Raw genomic sequence first — 15,953 nt, 5'->3', positions numbered from 1 at the left:
GCACTTGCTGCGTGGTTTTCTCCTTCCTTGCAGGAGACGATTATACTTGGTCAACTGTGGCCATTGTCCATTGTCCTTACCTCATGCCAAACTCTCTGGGCTCCTTTTCCAAAGGCAAATTATACATATTAAACCAGGGAGGAAAACACATCACACTGGAGGCATTCCTGGAAGAAAGCTTTCTCTGTTCTGAAATAATTATCTCTGGCTGTTTAACATGCTCATTAAAGATGTTGAACCCACTTCGTGGTTTCTGCCTTTTAGAAGCCGGTGCAGCTACAGACAAGTTGGTCTGTTTTCTCTTTCTTCTGTGAGGTCAGTACAACTAGCTTGGGGAGTCTTGCCCCAGGTCTCCCCAAACATTGACAATGTACCTTTACCCAGCAGAAACTCACTAAATCTTTTTATTTATTTATTTATTTTTAGAGAGGGAAGGGAGGGAGATAGATAGAGAGAGAGAAACATCAATGTGCGGTTGCTGGGGGCCATAGCCTGCAACCCAGGCATGTGCCCTGGCTGGGAATCAAACCTGTGATACTTTGGTTTGCAGCCCAAGCTCAATCCACGGAGCTACGCCAGCCAGGGCAGACTCACTAAATCTTTGCTAGGAGCCCAGCCTTATTCAGCATGCTGTGGATGCAGCAGTGACCACAATAGATAAAATATCCCTCCCTACGTGGAGAGCACAGTGACAAAATTTACTAAGGTTCCCAGGTGCATTTTCTCCTTAAACCTCAGCTTTCTGTGAATTAGGTTCAATGCATACTGACTTTCCATACTCTCTCTGCAGAGCACTAGAAACCCAGGTGTGTTAGAAACAAAGGGGGCAGGTAGCATCTAGTCGTTTATTCCTCAGGTGTTTATTGAGCACCTACCATGTACCAGACGCTTTTAAATGCTCTGTGACTAGTTGTGATGTCTCACAGCCATGCTGAAGTAAAAATTTAGCACTGAGACTGTAAAGATAAGGAACTGGGGCCCCAGGAAGGTGAGCCTCTTGCCCTGTGGCATGCAGATGAGCTGGGAAGATGAGTAATGCACTTTAGTCTATGGTAAACAATCTCTTATGAAGCAAAGAATCAACATAATCAGTTTAAGGCCTGGACTGCAGGTGACACCTAATTTAGAAGGTTCTAGAACTTTGGTGTTCATTTGGTGTGTTCGACTGCCATTTCAGGCTCTCGGAGAATGTCTACCAGTTCTGTTCAGCTCTCCCTTGGCTGGAGTGAGCTCTCCCTTACACTTCTTTGCCCCACACCAGGTGTCCATGTGCCCCCTCCTCTGTCCCAGGAGCTCCCAGGGGTCCAGGATGGGGTGCTGTCCAAAGGCGAGAGGTGCAGAAGCTCTCTCCTCAGTCCCTCCCGCCTTCGTCTCCAGGCTGGGCTCCCTCTAGCAGGGCCCGGGTCCTGTCTTCTGAGTGGGGATCTTTGCCAGGTGGGCGCCTCTGAGCTGTTTGTGGGGCATGCTCAGGCCTGTGGCTGCCTTGAATTTCCATTTGACCTGCCCCACAGGAAGGGAAGAACTGCCCTCGGGTGCTGATGAACAGCAAAGGAGACAGGAAAACACGCTGAAAGCAAACGGGGGTGGGGGGCATCTTTTGGGATGCGACCTTGCCATCCAACGAACGAATGGGTGGCAAAAATGGGAATTGGGTGAATGAGTGACAGCAGGAACTCACAATCTCACGCATCTGTCCCTGTACCCCACCCCAACCCCAGGTCCCCCCAAAGAAGAATAAGCATTTGTTCAGTTATTGTACATCGGGAACCTACTGTGTGTCCGGTCTTGTTGTAGGCCCTGGGAACAGAGCAGTGAACAGGACAGAAACCCGTTTACAGTGGGCATTTACTGTACCACGCCCACCAGGACGGTACAGTCTCTTTTAATCCTCTCAGTAATTTAATAACCCACGGACCCATTTTGCTGATGAGAAAATCCAGGCACTGGAAGGTGAAATGTCCTGATACAAATTCTGCAGCTAGGAAACTGAGGCACAGGGGGCTTAAGTGACTTTCCCAGCTCTATTAGAGGGAGCGGGAGGAGGGTAAGAGGTGGGGAAAAGTAGCTGCGGGCTCCACCCAGTCCACTCCCGCTAATGGTCAAAGCCAGTCTCTCTCTCTTGGCCACGAGAGGGCGCCAGCCAACCTCGAGCCACAAGCGGAGTAGCTGCTAGGCCTCCTCCCGCAGGAATGCCTGGCGCAGGGCGGGTACCTTGGACACAAGCCTAGAGCAGCTGCTGCTGCCACTCAGATTCCGCCAGCTTTCGTGAGCCTGGAACCACAGGTTGGTAGCAAGAAGGCCGAGGCCGAGGCTGGGCAGGAGGAACGACCTTGCAGGGATGCATGGCCGCTGTTTTTTCCTCCTCCTCTTTCTCCTCCCCCTCCGCCCTCTCTTCCCTCCCTCTTCCCTTTCCTCCCCCTCTTCCCTCTCCTCCCCCGCCCCCCTTCCCCGGGATTCCAGCCCAGACTTCCCGGGAAAGGCCGGGCTGGACCCAGGAGGCAAGGAATAACACGAAAGGCTGTTACTTTTGAAACAGTTACTAAGTTCTGGCACCTAGTAGGGACTTTCTCTCCAGCAAAGCCTCTATTTTACAGATAAGGAAACTGAGGCTCAGAGAAGTGCTCTTTCTGGCTCAAGTAGGAGGGGTAAAGATCCTCTTAGCTTGGAGGCGCTCAGCTTAGTCACTTCCAGTCCCAGCTCAGGCTCTTCCGGTCATTTCTGGGTTCCCGAGGACTTCTGATCACCCGACTTGTTTCCCAAAGGCTTCAGGAAGTGGCCTAACCGTGGAATTACAGCGATATCTGCCCACCAGGGCGCACTGCCTGATCAAAGGGAACTACCCATGAATACGTAGGAGTGAAGGCCCAGAGGAGCCTCCCAACCCCGCCAGCCTGTGGAGTCCAGGAAAGCTTCCCGAAGGAAGTCGAAGGAAAGCGGAGACCTGGAAGTCTTAGTGGAGTACGAGTAATCCTGTGAAGAGTCAGGGGTAGGAGAGAAAAGGCAGTTTTGTTTGTTGGGGAGAGAAGCCTGTGCAAAGACCTGGAAGGAAGATGGAGCATGGTGGTGTGAGGAGCAGAAAGAGATCTTTAAGTCCTTCTTAGTAGGTCAAGGAGAGTCTCATTTTAGTGCATTGATTTACCCACCCATTCATTCACTTATCAGATGTTGGGGTGTCTGCATGAGCCACCCACTGTTGTAGGGTCTGGGGACGGCGCTGAGCAGGCAGACAACAATCTCTTCCCTCTGAAGTTGATGTTCTGGGGGGTGGAGTTGGGCAAGAGGCAGACTGTAGTATACAACTGTGGTATATGTCCGTGACGAGAAATAAAGCAGTTTAAGGGGACAGAGTGATGGTACTATCTTGTGGTGATCAGGGAGGACCTCTCTGGGATGGTGACGTGTGAGCACCTAGAAGAGGTGCAGCAGGGAGCCATGTGGTTCACACTGGTGTGCATGGCGTGCTGCTTTTTGTGAAAAAGTAAAAAAGTATGTATTCAGGTTTTCCATTAAAATATGTATTTTAAAGATTATGATAAACTATACACTATGTAAAATCTCTTGTTTTAACCATTCCTGAATGTGCAGTTTGTTGGCATTAAGTCCACTCACATTGCTGTGCAGACACGGCACCACCCATCCCTAGAACCTTCTCACCTTGCCAAACTGGACCTCTGCCCTATTACACACTGACTCCCACCCCCTCCCCCAGCCCCTGACTCCCACCATCTACTTCCTGTCTCTGTGGATCTGACTCCTCCAGGGACCTCCTGTGAGTGGGATCCCTTAGCGTTTGTCCTTCTGTGTCTGGCTTCTCTCACTGAGCATAGCGTCCTCAATGTTCATCCATGTTGTAGCAGGGGTTAGAATGTCCTTTCTTTTAAAGGCTGAATGGCGTTCCTTTGCCTGTGTGCACACACCACATTTTATCCATCCATTAGTTTTTTCTTGCACAATGAGAAGGAAAATCTGAATAGATAACTCCAGCAAGTTATAACAGGCAGGGATGGGGGATCAGGAATTGGGCAGTTGAGAATAGAATTGTAAAATATCTTTTAATTATTTTTTTAAAAAACATTGTGAACATTTTAAGTACTCAAACGATGTTTTTTAAGGATTCTCTGGGCTATGACATGGAGACTGGATTGTGGGGGGCAAATGCAGGAGGGGGGAGGGGATGGGGGCTAGTGCGATACTGCAGGTGAGAAATGACGGCGTCTGGACCAGTGCCGAGGCTGAGAAGGTGTGGTGAAGTGGTTGGTTCTGAATACATTGTGCAGGCCAAATGAGCAAGATCTCCTGATGTGTTGGCTGTGAGGTGTGATGGAGAGGAGCTAGAGATGACTCCAAGATTTTTGGCCTGAGCCTCTAGCAGGGGTGTCCAACCTTTTGGCATCTCTGGGGCACAGTGGAAGAAGAAGAATTGTTTTGCACCACACTTTAAGTACACTGAGGCATGTAGTCATAAAAAAAATCTCATAACATTTTAAGTAAATGCACGATTTTGTGTTGGGCTGCGTTCATAGCCATCCTGAGCCGCACGCGGCCTGTGGGCTGCAGGCTGGACGCTCCTGTAGAGGAATGGACTTGTATTTGTTGAGAAGAGGAAGACAGGGGTGTGGGGTATGAGGGCTGAAATTAAGAGGCAAGTGTTAGAGTGTCCTGAACACCTTTTGAATTCCTGCCAATCCTGGCTGGTCTCTGCGGTAAATAAGAACAGAGCAATAGCATCCAGCTAGATTTAACAACAGGCCCCCACTGCATTTATTTTTATAGTTGCCATGTGTATTGGTGGTGATTCTTCCTTAAATGCATCAGAAACTGACTCGGGGCAATTTAAGCTGCACAGGCATTTATCAGGTGGACACTGGGGGCTCATGCAATCACCAGCCTTGGAAGATGGAAAGGAGCAAAGTGGGGCTGCAGGGCAGCATTTCAGGGGGGTAAGTACTCAGGCCTTTCTCTTCCCACAGCTAATCTCCCACCGATGCCTCCTGTTGGCAGAACCCAACTCAACTGAGAGGAACGTTGTTGATGTGACCCTTGGGTGGGCCTCCTGGGGCAACTCAATGACCTCCTGCATATGTGTGCTTCATATGTTCTTTTAAAACATTAACTTAATTTCTAAATTGAGTTGTAGTTCATGTGCCATGCAATTTGCCATTTTAAAGTGCACGGTTCAGTGGGGGTTGGCATGTTCACGACTTCGTGTGACTGTCACAACTGCCACCATCACCTGCTTTCATATGTTCTTCTGCAAGTATTCCAATATCACTGCAAAAGTCCAACAGAGGGAAAGGGAGGGGAAGGTTAATTTGACAAAAGATACCAAGTAGCCCCCATTATGTCCCAAACAAATCTCTTCCGAGGGCCCCAGACTCAGTTTTTGTTTTCCTAGGTCACTGGAGAGCCCTGGAGACTGGTGCACACCGAGCTGGACAGCCTTAGACTGGATTCTTGCCCCTCTCCTCTGTCCCAGCAACCTTGGCTTCTTCAGCTATGAGCTGGGGAGGCTCTGAGTGTCTCCATCTCATAAGGCTGCAGACTGAACATGAATTACAAAAAAAACTTTTCCTGAAGGCTGGCATTCCAAGGTGGAATTTTGATCCTGAACCACAACAAAAACTCCAAATGGGGTGTAACAGTGCAGGGGACTTTTCTATTGTTTCAGCACTGTCATCGCTAACCCTGCTTCATGGAAGGTGACGCCAGAGGAGTCACCTACCCAGGGTAACCCAGTGAGAAGGAGGCAGAGTCAGCATGTACACCCAGATTCCATTTGCTTCCAAGTTCTCCTGAGGGGGGCTGAGAAACTTGGGGACAATATGTTGAGGGCTCAGGTGGGAACCCTGTTATTTATTTTTTAAGATTTCATTTATTTATAGACAGAGGGGAAGGGAGGGAGAAAGAGAGGGAGAGAAACATCAGTGTGTTGTTACCTCTCACACACTCCCCCACTGGGGACGTGACCTGAAACCCAGGTATGTGCCTTGACTGGGAATTGAACCCACGACCCTTTCATTTGCAGGCCGGCACTCAACCACTGAGCCATACCAGCCAGGGCAATTTTTAAGTAACTTTAATTGTGGTAAAAATATGCATAACACAAAGTTTACCATCTTAACATTTTAAAAAGATTTTTATTTATTTATTTTTTAGAGTGAGGGGAAGGGAAAGAGAAAGAGAGGGAGAGAAACACTGATGTGTGGTTGCCTCTCGTGTGCCCCACACAGGAGACGTGGCCCAAAACCCAGGCATGTGCCCTGACTGGGAATCTAATCACTGACCCTTTGGTTTGCAGACCCATGCTCAATTCACTGAGCCACACCAGCCAGGGCACCATCTTAACATTTTTAAATGTCCAGTTCATTAGTGTTTAGTACATCCACATTGTCATGTAAATGTCACCACCATTTATCTCCAGAATTCTTCAGCTTGCAAAATTGAAATTCTTTCCCATTAAACACTCACTCCCCATAGCTCTGTCTCCAGCCCCTGGCCCCCACCATTCTACTTTATATCTCTATGAAATTGCTTACTCTAGGGACACTCATATAAATCGAATCACACAGTATTTGCCTCTTTGTGATGGGCTTATTTCACTGAGCATAATGTCCTCAAGGTTCATCCATGGCATAGCATGTGTCGGAACTTCCTTTCTTTTTGAGTTTGAATAACACTTGACTGTCTGGATGAGCCATGTTTTGTTCTCCCGTTCTTGCACTGATGGACACTTGAGTGGCTGGCTTGAACCGTGCTGCTATGCACATTGGTGTGCAGATATCTCTTGGAGATTCTGGTTTTAATTCTTTCGGATGACACCCAGAAATGAATGCTGGATCATATAATTCCGTGTCGGTTTTCATAACGTTTTTCATAGACGTGGCGCTGTTTTACATTCTTACCAGCTTTGTGAAATATTTAATGTAGCTACTGTTAGTGGTTACAAATCTACATTTTATGAAAAATGTGTGCATGTGTGAGCACATGCGCGTCTTGTGACGGAGCGTGTGTGACCAGAGAGGTCTGGAGACCCCCGGTCAACCCGGCTCTGTGCATGGGCGGGGGTGGGTGGGGGTGGACGTGTTTGGATCATTCCTGTATTCCCAGGCCCAAGGGACCGTCTGTCTCACCCTTCAGTGTCCATGGCAATGCCCCTTCCTCCTCTCTGCCCCAGTGCTGACCACGGAGGGGCCTGCGCCTGGTGGCTGAGCAACACCCAGGTACAGAGCTGGTCAGGCAGCATTTGCTGAATGAATGAATGAATGAATGAATGAATGAATGAATGAATGAATGGTCTGTATGACCTCTGATCTGGGTGTGGACTGAAGAGGTCTGGCTGTTCGGTAGTGAGGAGGGGTGGGTCAGGCTCACCGGGGCCAAACCCGAGCGCGGAGGCAGCCGCAGGCCAGGCAGCGGAGGCCGAGGCCGAGGAGGCGTGGCCAGCGAAAGAGCAGGCGGTGGGCGGTTCGCACGTACAGGCTGCCGGAGGGGTCCGCGGCTTTGAGCGCAGTCAGGGCAGAGTAGCGGGCGTTGGTCTGTCTGCGCAGGGGCGGGCTGGCCGAGCTGATGACCTTGACAATAACCTGTGGGGTGGAGCCCTGAGCCCGGGGACCCAGGGACCGGAGTTCTGTGGGGAGGGCCCGCTGCACACCTAAGCCGTATCTCGGGGCTCTGAGCCCCCACTCACCTGGGCCACGTCCTCGGGGCTCTGCCCGAGGGAGCGAGAGAGCTCTCTGGAAGCAGGGAGGTAGAGATCCCGGAAGCAGTGCAGGGTGTCAGCGTCGGCGCCGGGGAGCCCGGCTGTGGACACCTGCTCCAGGAGCTTCCCTTCGAAGTCGGTGGCCACTGGACCGGGTTCCACCAGGGAGACGCTGGGAACAGGGACAGGGGTGCCGAGCCTGGTGCCCCAGCACACTCACGCTCCACTTTCCTCACCACTGCCCCTCTTTCCTCTTCAGCCCCCATTTCCGCGTCATTATTTCATCCCTCCCTGTTCCCCCCATCGCCTCCGTCACCCCCGTTTCCTTGTCCGCCCCATCGCCGCCTGCATCCCCCGCTCCCTGTCTCCACCCCCCACCCCTGCCCAGCGCCAGCCTCACAAGATGTCGAACTGGAGCAGCTGGACCGCCAGACTCTCGAAGAATCCTTCCAGGGCGAACTTGGAGGCTGCATAGACGTCATTGAACACGACACCTGAGAGGATTGGAGGAAGGTGGACTCTTTGGGGGCCTGGGTTTGTGGGTCCAGAGGGAGAGGTGGTCTTTGGGCGACAGAACCAAGGGGGTTTGAGGACTGGAATGGGGAGCTGTCTGGGGCCAGCGTGCTGGGTGCCGCGCGACCGTGTGATGGAAGCATGGGGGTCAGGATGAGGTTGTCTGGGGTGCCAGGCCCCCCTTCTTCCCGCAGCACTCTGTCTGCCCTCAGCCCAGGAAACTCCCCGACTTCCTTTTACCCACTAAACTCCTGGGAGCCACTTGGGTCTAGGGGTCCCCAGAGCCCCTAAGGACAACCCTGTTCAGCTGTCCTTATCAGTCCCGTTGAGCAGTGAATGTGTCTGGGTGAGGGGCCAAAGGGATGAGCGAAGTAAACGTACCTTCTCTGTGGCAGGATAATAAATAGGGCGGGTTCCTTAGGGGACAGCTGGGGAGGGGCCAGATCTGAGGAAATGTCCAGGGGAGCAAGGGAGTCTCGAGGGGTTCAAGGAGGAGAGACCCAAGAGCATGGATGGCAGGTAGGTGGCTTCCATAGTGGGCCCATGGCAGACATCACTAGTCAACTGCTGCTCCCTTTGCTAAGGAACTTCAGAATCCCAAATCTAGACATCTCTGGGGCCTGGTGGTGAGTGTTTCTCAAGGAAGAGTCTGAGGAGAAGGAGTTCTGATATTTTTTTTTGGGGGGGGGAATGGTTGGGAGAGGTTTTTGGAGGTGTTCAGAAGTGGGGTTGATTCTGGGATGTAGATGGCCATTGGCAGCATCTATCCACAACTGTCCATTTCTGCACCATGGCAGACAGAATTAATCTATCCCAGAACTTTCCCTTCCAAGCTTCAGGATCCTTCTCAACACAGGCTCATTTGCAACATGAACTAAAACCTATTTGCCATCTAGCTGGGGAGGGTCAGACACTGTGAGGATCCTCAGGGTGGGTGTCCAGAGCTTACCCTGCAGCCCCATGACACTGCTGACCACCACGATGTGGCCCTGTCGCCTTCTCTTCATGCCAGGAAGCACAGCTTTGACCAGACGAACAGCTCCGAAAAAGTTGGTGTCAAAGACTTTCTGCATGCTAGTGAGGCTGAGCTCCTCCAGGGGCCCCACCAGGCCCACTCCAGCATTATTCACTAAGGGGGGGGGGTGCTGAGGGTTACTTCGAAGTCCCCTCTAGTGTCACTCCTCCAGGGACACTCCCTGAATTACTCTACCCACTCGCTCAAAATCCAGGGTCAGTTCAGGGTATCTTGGGTGGACGAATGTGGAGCCTTGATGATCTTTACAAATAATTCAACATTTGTTATAGGGGACACTTAGCCTGGGTGGGGGGAAGGGCTACTGGGAACAACCTCCCCTTTAATGCATGAGCAATTCAGCTCTGACCCCAAATTGCAGCAAAACATCAACAACCACCCTCCTTAGAAGGTTGTTAAGGAACCATGAGTTTTTTCTCCATCATGCTCCCTTCCCCAAATGACTCATCAAAATAATTTTCCCAACCACATATGATTTTCTCCATATGTGAGAAGTTTTCTTCCATAAAGTCCCCCCAACCCCAGGTTTCAGTTTATTTGTTGTATCCCCCCAACACTGATTGGTACCGTGGGCTCTTGGCCAATTAGTCTACCCCTCTGTTCAGGGTGAGAGGATGCTGGTGCCCACGCATTGGAGAGCCTTGCTGGGGTGAGGATCTGTGCTCAGGCCAGGGCGGGGCGAGTGATCCCAGGGACTTCTCACCCAGCACGTCCACTTCTCCTCCCCGGATGCAGCTGAGACACTGGGCTACTGACTCGTCGCTGCACACGTCCAGTTGAGCCACAGTGAGGGTCTGACCCAGAGCCTCCCCGGCAGCTTCCTCCAGTGTCCCCTTCTTCCCCAGGTCTCTCATGGTGGCCACCACTGGGGACAGAGAGCAGTTGGGGCAGGCCCAGGCTCCTTTCCCCCGTGTATGGACTTGCACGCCTCTGTGATCTTCCATGAGCCACCACAGAAGGATGGAGACCCACAGGTTTACACACCTACACTCACCACACACCCACAAATGCACACTTGTGTACCCACCTTTACATGTTTTTCCATCCACCCATCCCACGTGTTTGCTGAGCAGCCAGCACACACCAGCCCTATTCTAGGTGCTGAAGCTACTGCATAAAATAGGATAAAGCCCATGCCTTCCTGGAATTCACAGTCTAGTATGTCAGACAATACAATAAATACAAAACAGATTGTCTTGAGAAAAGAAATGCATGTACACCTAGGGTCGACATATGTGCTATGTGTACATGCAAGTATGAACAGGCACATTGACACCATCAACATAAGTTCCAACTTATTGAACAACTACTATGTGCCAGAAACTGTAAACACTGTTAGAACTCTGTGACTAGGTCATTGTCTTATTTCCCAGGTATCTTTCATTGCATATATTCTTCTAGAACTTTGATGCTCCCCCACCAAAACATGAAATCTCTTCCCCCCCTCTTTGAATCTTGTGGTTTGCTAGGCACCATAATGAAATATGGTGCAAATGATGTGTGGCTTCTGAGATTGGGCCAGAAAAGGTGCTGCTTTTTCTGGCTTGCTGCTGGAATGCTCACTCTTGATGACTTCAGCCACCCTGTAGCAGCCCCGTTGTCCTGAGGCCACTGTACTGGGGGAAACTCAAGCTAGCCCAGATAGGGAGGCCCTATGGAGACACCCTGAGGTTACTGAAAGGGAGAGAGGTGCTTGTTCCAGACTCCTCTGTTCTACTTCTATCCTTTGACCCTGAATCAGAACCGCCCAGGTGAACCCTTGCGAATTCATGGCCTTTGCAAACTGTGAGGTAAGTGAGTACAGTGTTTTACAGCACAGATTTTGAGGGTGATTTGCTTAGCAAGGATAACCAGATGGGTGGAAAAAGTTATCCCCATCACACAGATGAACAAACTAAGGCCCAACGGTGTGACAGTCCTGGTCTGTCCCAACCCTAGCTAATGTTAGAAGTGAGATTTGAACCTGGGCTTATCAGAGTGCTGAGCTCACATACCTATATAATATGTTGTACCCCCTCATACACGCACCAGAATCACACACGTGTGCTCCTAGTGGGCATTTACATATGCCCGTGGGCCTCTGTGATTCATGGGTGCATCCACACGCAATATAGTGACAAGTGTGGGCTCAGGGACTGGGCTGCCTGGGTTTGAATTCAGGCTCTGCCACTTTCTAGCTGGGCAACATTGAGCAAGAACTTTTGGCAATTTGTTCTTCAATTTCCTCATTTCTAAGATTGGGCAAATGATAGCAGCCACCTCATAAGGGTGATGTGGGGATTAAATATCTAACTAGATGCAAAACACTTAGCCTGGGACATTGTAAGCACTCAATGAACATCACCCTTTAGCAGTTTCACACACTCATCTGCTTGCCACAGAGACACAGAGCACAGTGCCTTTCCTGCATGCTGGCACCCAGGCTGTCGCATTCAAAGCTGTGCATGTGTCTGAGACTTAGGGCAGAGGGCTGGGAGAAGCAGCTCTGCCAACTGGGACAATGCCCTTCCCCCCACCCCCTTAAGCAACAGCCCTTTGTCCACTTTGACTACAGCCTGCTCTGGGTCAGAGGTCTCCGTGGGTGGGGTGCAGACTGGGGCAACTGACTCGAGAATTGCTGAAGTCCAAGTCCCTAGGCCTAGAGGACCTCTGGAACCCCCAAGGTCAGATTCACTTAAGAGGCTTATCTTGGAGCAGTCATCTGGGGAGGTGTGGAGGAGGGGAGTCCTGGGGAATACCTGAGTGAAATCTCCTTCACCAGCCCTCCTAAAACTATCACTGCCCCCCCCCATGTTGCCCTTGCTTTATTTTGCTTCTTAGCACTTCTTAGCACTAGACATATAAACATTTGAATCTGTGTATTGTCTGTCCTCCCTCCCCTCCCCCACTACACCTCTGATCAAGGCAGAGATTTGGTCTGTTTTGTTCACAGCTGCATTTCCAGCTCCTAGAACTGTGCTTAGCACCCAGTAGGTTCTCAGGAAATACTCATTGGCTGAGAGGATGATTCGAGAGGAGAGGTGGGAAGGGGTCTTCACTTGTCCTGGGTCCTCCCCAAGCCCCCAAATGCAGCTGGAAGGAAAGGGCTGGTGGAAATAGTGCCAAGGGGGCTGAGGTCCGGGAAGCTGTGCCCAGCCCCGCCCCTCCCACCCCTGCCCTGGGCCCCTTACCCTGGTAGCGCTGCCTGGGGTCACGAGCCAGCTGCACCGCGAGCTGCAGGCCAATTCCTGACGAGCAGCCTGAGATCAGTACAGTGCGGGGAGGATCAGCCATGTTCATCCCTCCCTGGATGCATGACCTCTGCTGGCCAGCACCTGACTTCGGCCACCTGTCATCCTGAACATCCTCAAAACAGATCCCCTGCATGGTGAAAGGCCCCCTCAAACCCCTGATTCTGAACTGACCCAGGGGAGGCAGCTGGTGGGGGGAATTCCTTAACCCCAATACACCCCCTTTCTTTTACCTGTCAAAAATGTCTTCCCACTGCTACACTTATAACTGGGGGCTTTTTACTATGACTGTAAATTATTCGGGGCTGGGAGTAGTTTCAGGGGTCCCGAGGAATTAGCGGGGGCATACGCTTGCTGTCTCTATTCTGGGCAAAGGATCTTTGACTGGAGGGAGAGAGAGAGAGAGAGAGAGAGAGAGAGAGAGAGAGAGAGAGCGACAGAGAGTGTGGTCCCAGAAAGGTCCCTTTAAATGTGCACAGAAATGTCAGAAGACAGGATTAGATGTAGGAGGAACTTCCCAGCAAGGCAGGGCAGGGAAGAAGCGTTATGAGAATCTTTCAGCTGGAGAGGTCTCAGCCTTGGATGTCCCTGGGGAGGGAGGAGAAACAGCTTGGGGAGGATCCCTCTGCTCCCCCCACAATGGGAGCCCCCATCTCCCCTTCAGGCCAGATGGGGCCCCGCCCCCTCCTCTCCAGGGACACACAGACTCTTTGTCTGAGCAGAGCAGCCAGAGGCTGGGAGGGAGGCACTGCTGGTTTCTCCCTCTGTGTGGTGGGGGGGTAGGTCAGGGCCCAGGATACACCCCTTGGGTTCCTCCCTGTGGAAGCTTTCTCCGATCCCACATGTCTGCTCCTGTTCTATTGCACAAACAGCTCCACCTGATGCCCTGGGGGCCTCTTCACACTGGGGGGTCCCAGTAGCATGAGGGGGCCCCTGCCTCACTCCAGAAGTGGCAGGGAGCTGCTCCTCCCTGTGGCAGTACCCTGCATTGGGGCAGAGCCAGACTTCCCCATCTAATGGCGTGAAGGTTTGGGATTGGGGATACGGGGTCCATTTGGGGACTGAGTTGGGGAGAGGAGGGCTAGGGATGGAGTTGGGGACCTTCTATTTGAAGATTAAGAGTTTGGGGGAAGTCAAGACTGGTGCTTGGGAGTCTGTGGTGAGGGTTGGGGATGGGGCCAGACGTCCAATTCTGGAATTTGGGTGGATAAATGAAGGTTTGGGGCACGTCTGGGAACTTCATTTTGGAATCTGGGGTGAGGTTTGAGGTAGGAAGAGGAGCCCTTACTTAAGGGCCTGCAGGGAAAGTGCTGGGGTGAGGCAGTACCTCTTCTGCGGGGCTCAGCGGTCCGGGTAAGGCAGGTCGTCAGGAGTTGGGTGTGAGGCTCAGGTCCCACTGAGGGGCCCTGGGTGGCACGGAAGGACTTTGGAATAAAGCTGTGCCCCTGATACTAGGGCCTGGGTGGAGGCTGCGGTTTGAATGAGGCTAAGATCTCCTTTGAGGGGGACTAATTAGGAGAAAAGGGCTTGGGGTAAGACTGGGACCCCAAATTCTAAGGCTGGGTGAGAGTGACCCTCCTCCTCCAGCGTGGGGTGGGGCCAGAAGGGCCCAGCGCCGGCCCAGGGCTCCACGCGAGCTGGCCAATCAGCGCTCAGCACAAACTTTCCCAAACTCCCCCCACCAGCTGTCAGCCAGCCCCCTTCCCGGGAGGCCCGCCTGGCCCGGCGCGGGAGCGCAGGGCGAGGCCAGGGCGGGGTCTCCAGCAGTCTTCTGTCGATCCCGAGTGGAGCTGGCTGCCGCGAATGCGCGAGTGCGTGCGCCGAGCCCGTGGAGTCGCCACTCCCTGCCGCCGCCCCGGCCGGTCCCCTACCTTCCGTGTGGGCGCCGCCGGGATGGGGGGCCGTCGGGGACTGGGCCAGCCGCGGGCTGGCCTCTGCCTGCTCTTGGCCTTGCTGCAGCTTCCGCCTCGGACACAGGCCGGTGAGCCGGGAGGGAGGACAAAGGCCTCGGAGTGCAGGATCCAGCGAGGCCCCCAAAGAAGGGGCGGAGTCAGGAAAGCGGGGGTAGCGTCCGCGTTGCGCGTGGCTGCCGCGTGCGAGTGTCGGGCTCTGGGCGACTTGTGGGTGTGACAGCGGGGTGGGGCCGGGAGACGTGACCGAGCTCTACTGCTCGGTGCAGGGGAATGGATGCTGTTTATAGGTGCGCGCGCGCGCGTGCAGTGATGTGTGTCTGGACATTTGGAGTAAAACTTTGTGGGTGCCTGAGTGTGAAAATTGGCCATGGTTGCACGGATATGGGTGACGGGTTGATCCCCAAGTGTGTGATTGTCAGTTGTAGAAGTTCAGGTGTGTCTGTGTGTGTGTGTGGAGGGTGGATTTTGAGAAGAACCATGTGTTCCGCCTTACGATAGTGCGTTTCTGGGTGACCCTATGAGGGATGCAGTGGTGATTTGGGGGCGTAAATAATTGCCAGTGAGGACGCAATGGTGAGTGGGGTGGTATGGGAGAGGGCTAATCTAATCGGAGATCACACTTACCTTTGAGTCTCCCCAAATGGCTTTACTCTACTCTCCCTCTACCTCCTCTCCTCCCAATAGTTGTGCGACCACCTCCTCTCCCCAACCTCCTCCCCCCTCCCCCCTCGCCGCGCTCCCCAGAACTGGGATCAGCACCATGGACAGGGCCTCGGGAGGGCCTCGGTGAGGGGCGAGGCGGGGCGGGGCGTGGGCGGGGCGAGGCGGGGCGGAGGGCGGGCGGGGGCTTGAGTGGAAATTGCTCCCCACCCCAGCTGAGCGAGCATGGGGCGTTTTTCCCGAGGAATTTCTCAGGAGTCCCCCCAGGGGTCCCGGGGGCCGTCGGACGGGTGAGTCAGCGCTGACGCACGCCCAGCTGCGCGCATCTGGCTGGATGCCGCGCCCGCCCCGCAGGGTTCCGGGTGCTGGGCACCCGGGGTTTGGGTTTGGGAAGATTATGGTCCCTCAAGTGGTGGTCGAGAGGGCTTCCCTGGTCTGAGAGATCCCAGGCCAGGCCCTGTTGGAAATCCCTCCCTCAGGTAAGCTCAGCGCCCCCGACAGGCGCGCGTGCGCGCGCGCGCACGCACACACACACACACACACACACACACACACTCACCACTTTCTCACTTTCTCTGAAATCCAGGGAGGTGCTTGCTCACGTGGGTAATCCCAGATTGGCCTATGCCCCATTCCCACGCTCACACATTACACAGTCGTTCAGTCTCAGGCAATTAATCAGAATATGAGCCCCTGGGACACTGGGAATGTTCAACACCGGTGCCCACGCCCAGACGGCCCCATCAGCCACCCGCCACACGGTCACAGCTTTTGTCACCCTCCCACACTTCCAAACTCTCACATATGCTTCCACTGGCATTCGTACAGCACTGTCAACATTCACAACCAGCCACCCACTGGCTGACTTGGCCAGCGTTCACATATTACCGCATTGCCCCCAGCTC

The 15,953-nt window shown here is 53.1% G+C and overlaps 2 protein-coding genes and 1 long non-coding RNA gene across 6 annotated transcripts in view; 2 read left to right on the top strand and 1 right to left on the bottom strand.

The window, feature by feature from the left end:
- The first annotated feature begins 2,199 nt into the window (after window positions 1-2,199).
- Window positions 2,200-5,894, top strand: LOC123828500. The gene is made up of 3 exons (XR_006787469.1): window positions 2,200-2,283; window positions 4,774-4,940; window positions 5,396-5,894. It is a non-coding gene; the product is annotated as an uncharacterized LOC123828500 (long non-coding RNA).
- A 1,292-nt stretch (window positions 5,895-7,186) lies between these two features.
- On the bottom strand, window positions 7,187-14,464 carry RDH8 (retinol dehydrogenase 8). The gene is made up of 7 exons (XM_045852886.1): window positions 14,347-14,464; window positions 12,416-12,605; window positions 9,949-10,110; window positions 9,162-9,341; window positions 8,100-8,193; window positions 7,688-7,871; window positions 7,187-7,583 (listed from the first exon to the last, which is right to left on the bottom strand). Exons 2-7 carry the CDS (start codon window positions 12,522-12,524, stop codon window positions 7,368-7,370), a joined length of 945 nt encoding a protein of 314 aa, XP_045708842.1. The 5' UTR covers window positions 12,525-12,605; window positions 14,347-14,464; the 3' UTR covers window positions 7,187-7,367.
- COL5A3 (collagen type V alpha 3 chain) overlaps window positions 14,211-15,953 on the top strand; it is a 44,996-nt gene continuing 43,253 nt past the window's right edge. For all 4 annotated transcript variants that reach the window (XM_045852884.1, XM_045852882.1, XM_045852881.1 and 1 more), the window contains exon 1: window positions 14,211-14,456. In XM_045852884.1, the coding sequence (XP_045708840.1) occupies window positions 14,279-14,456 (178 nt within the window). In that variant the 5' untranslated portion in view covers window positions 14,211-14,278. The remainder of the gene's footprint in view (window positions 14,457-15,953) is intronic.

Source organism: Phyllostomus hastatus, unplaced genomic scaffold (assembly GCF_019186645.2).
Source record: "Phyllostomus hastatus isolate PE091 unplaced genomic scaffold, TTU_PhHast_1.1 phas_contig_98, whole genome shotgun sequence".
NCBI classification, from domain to species: Eukaryota; Metazoa; Chordata; class Mammalia; order Chiroptera; family Phyllostomidae; genus Phyllostomus; species Phyllostomus hastatus.
The sequence above is the reverse complement of the archived record's forward strand: the minus strand, read 5'-3'. Positions and strand labels throughout refer to the sequence as shown.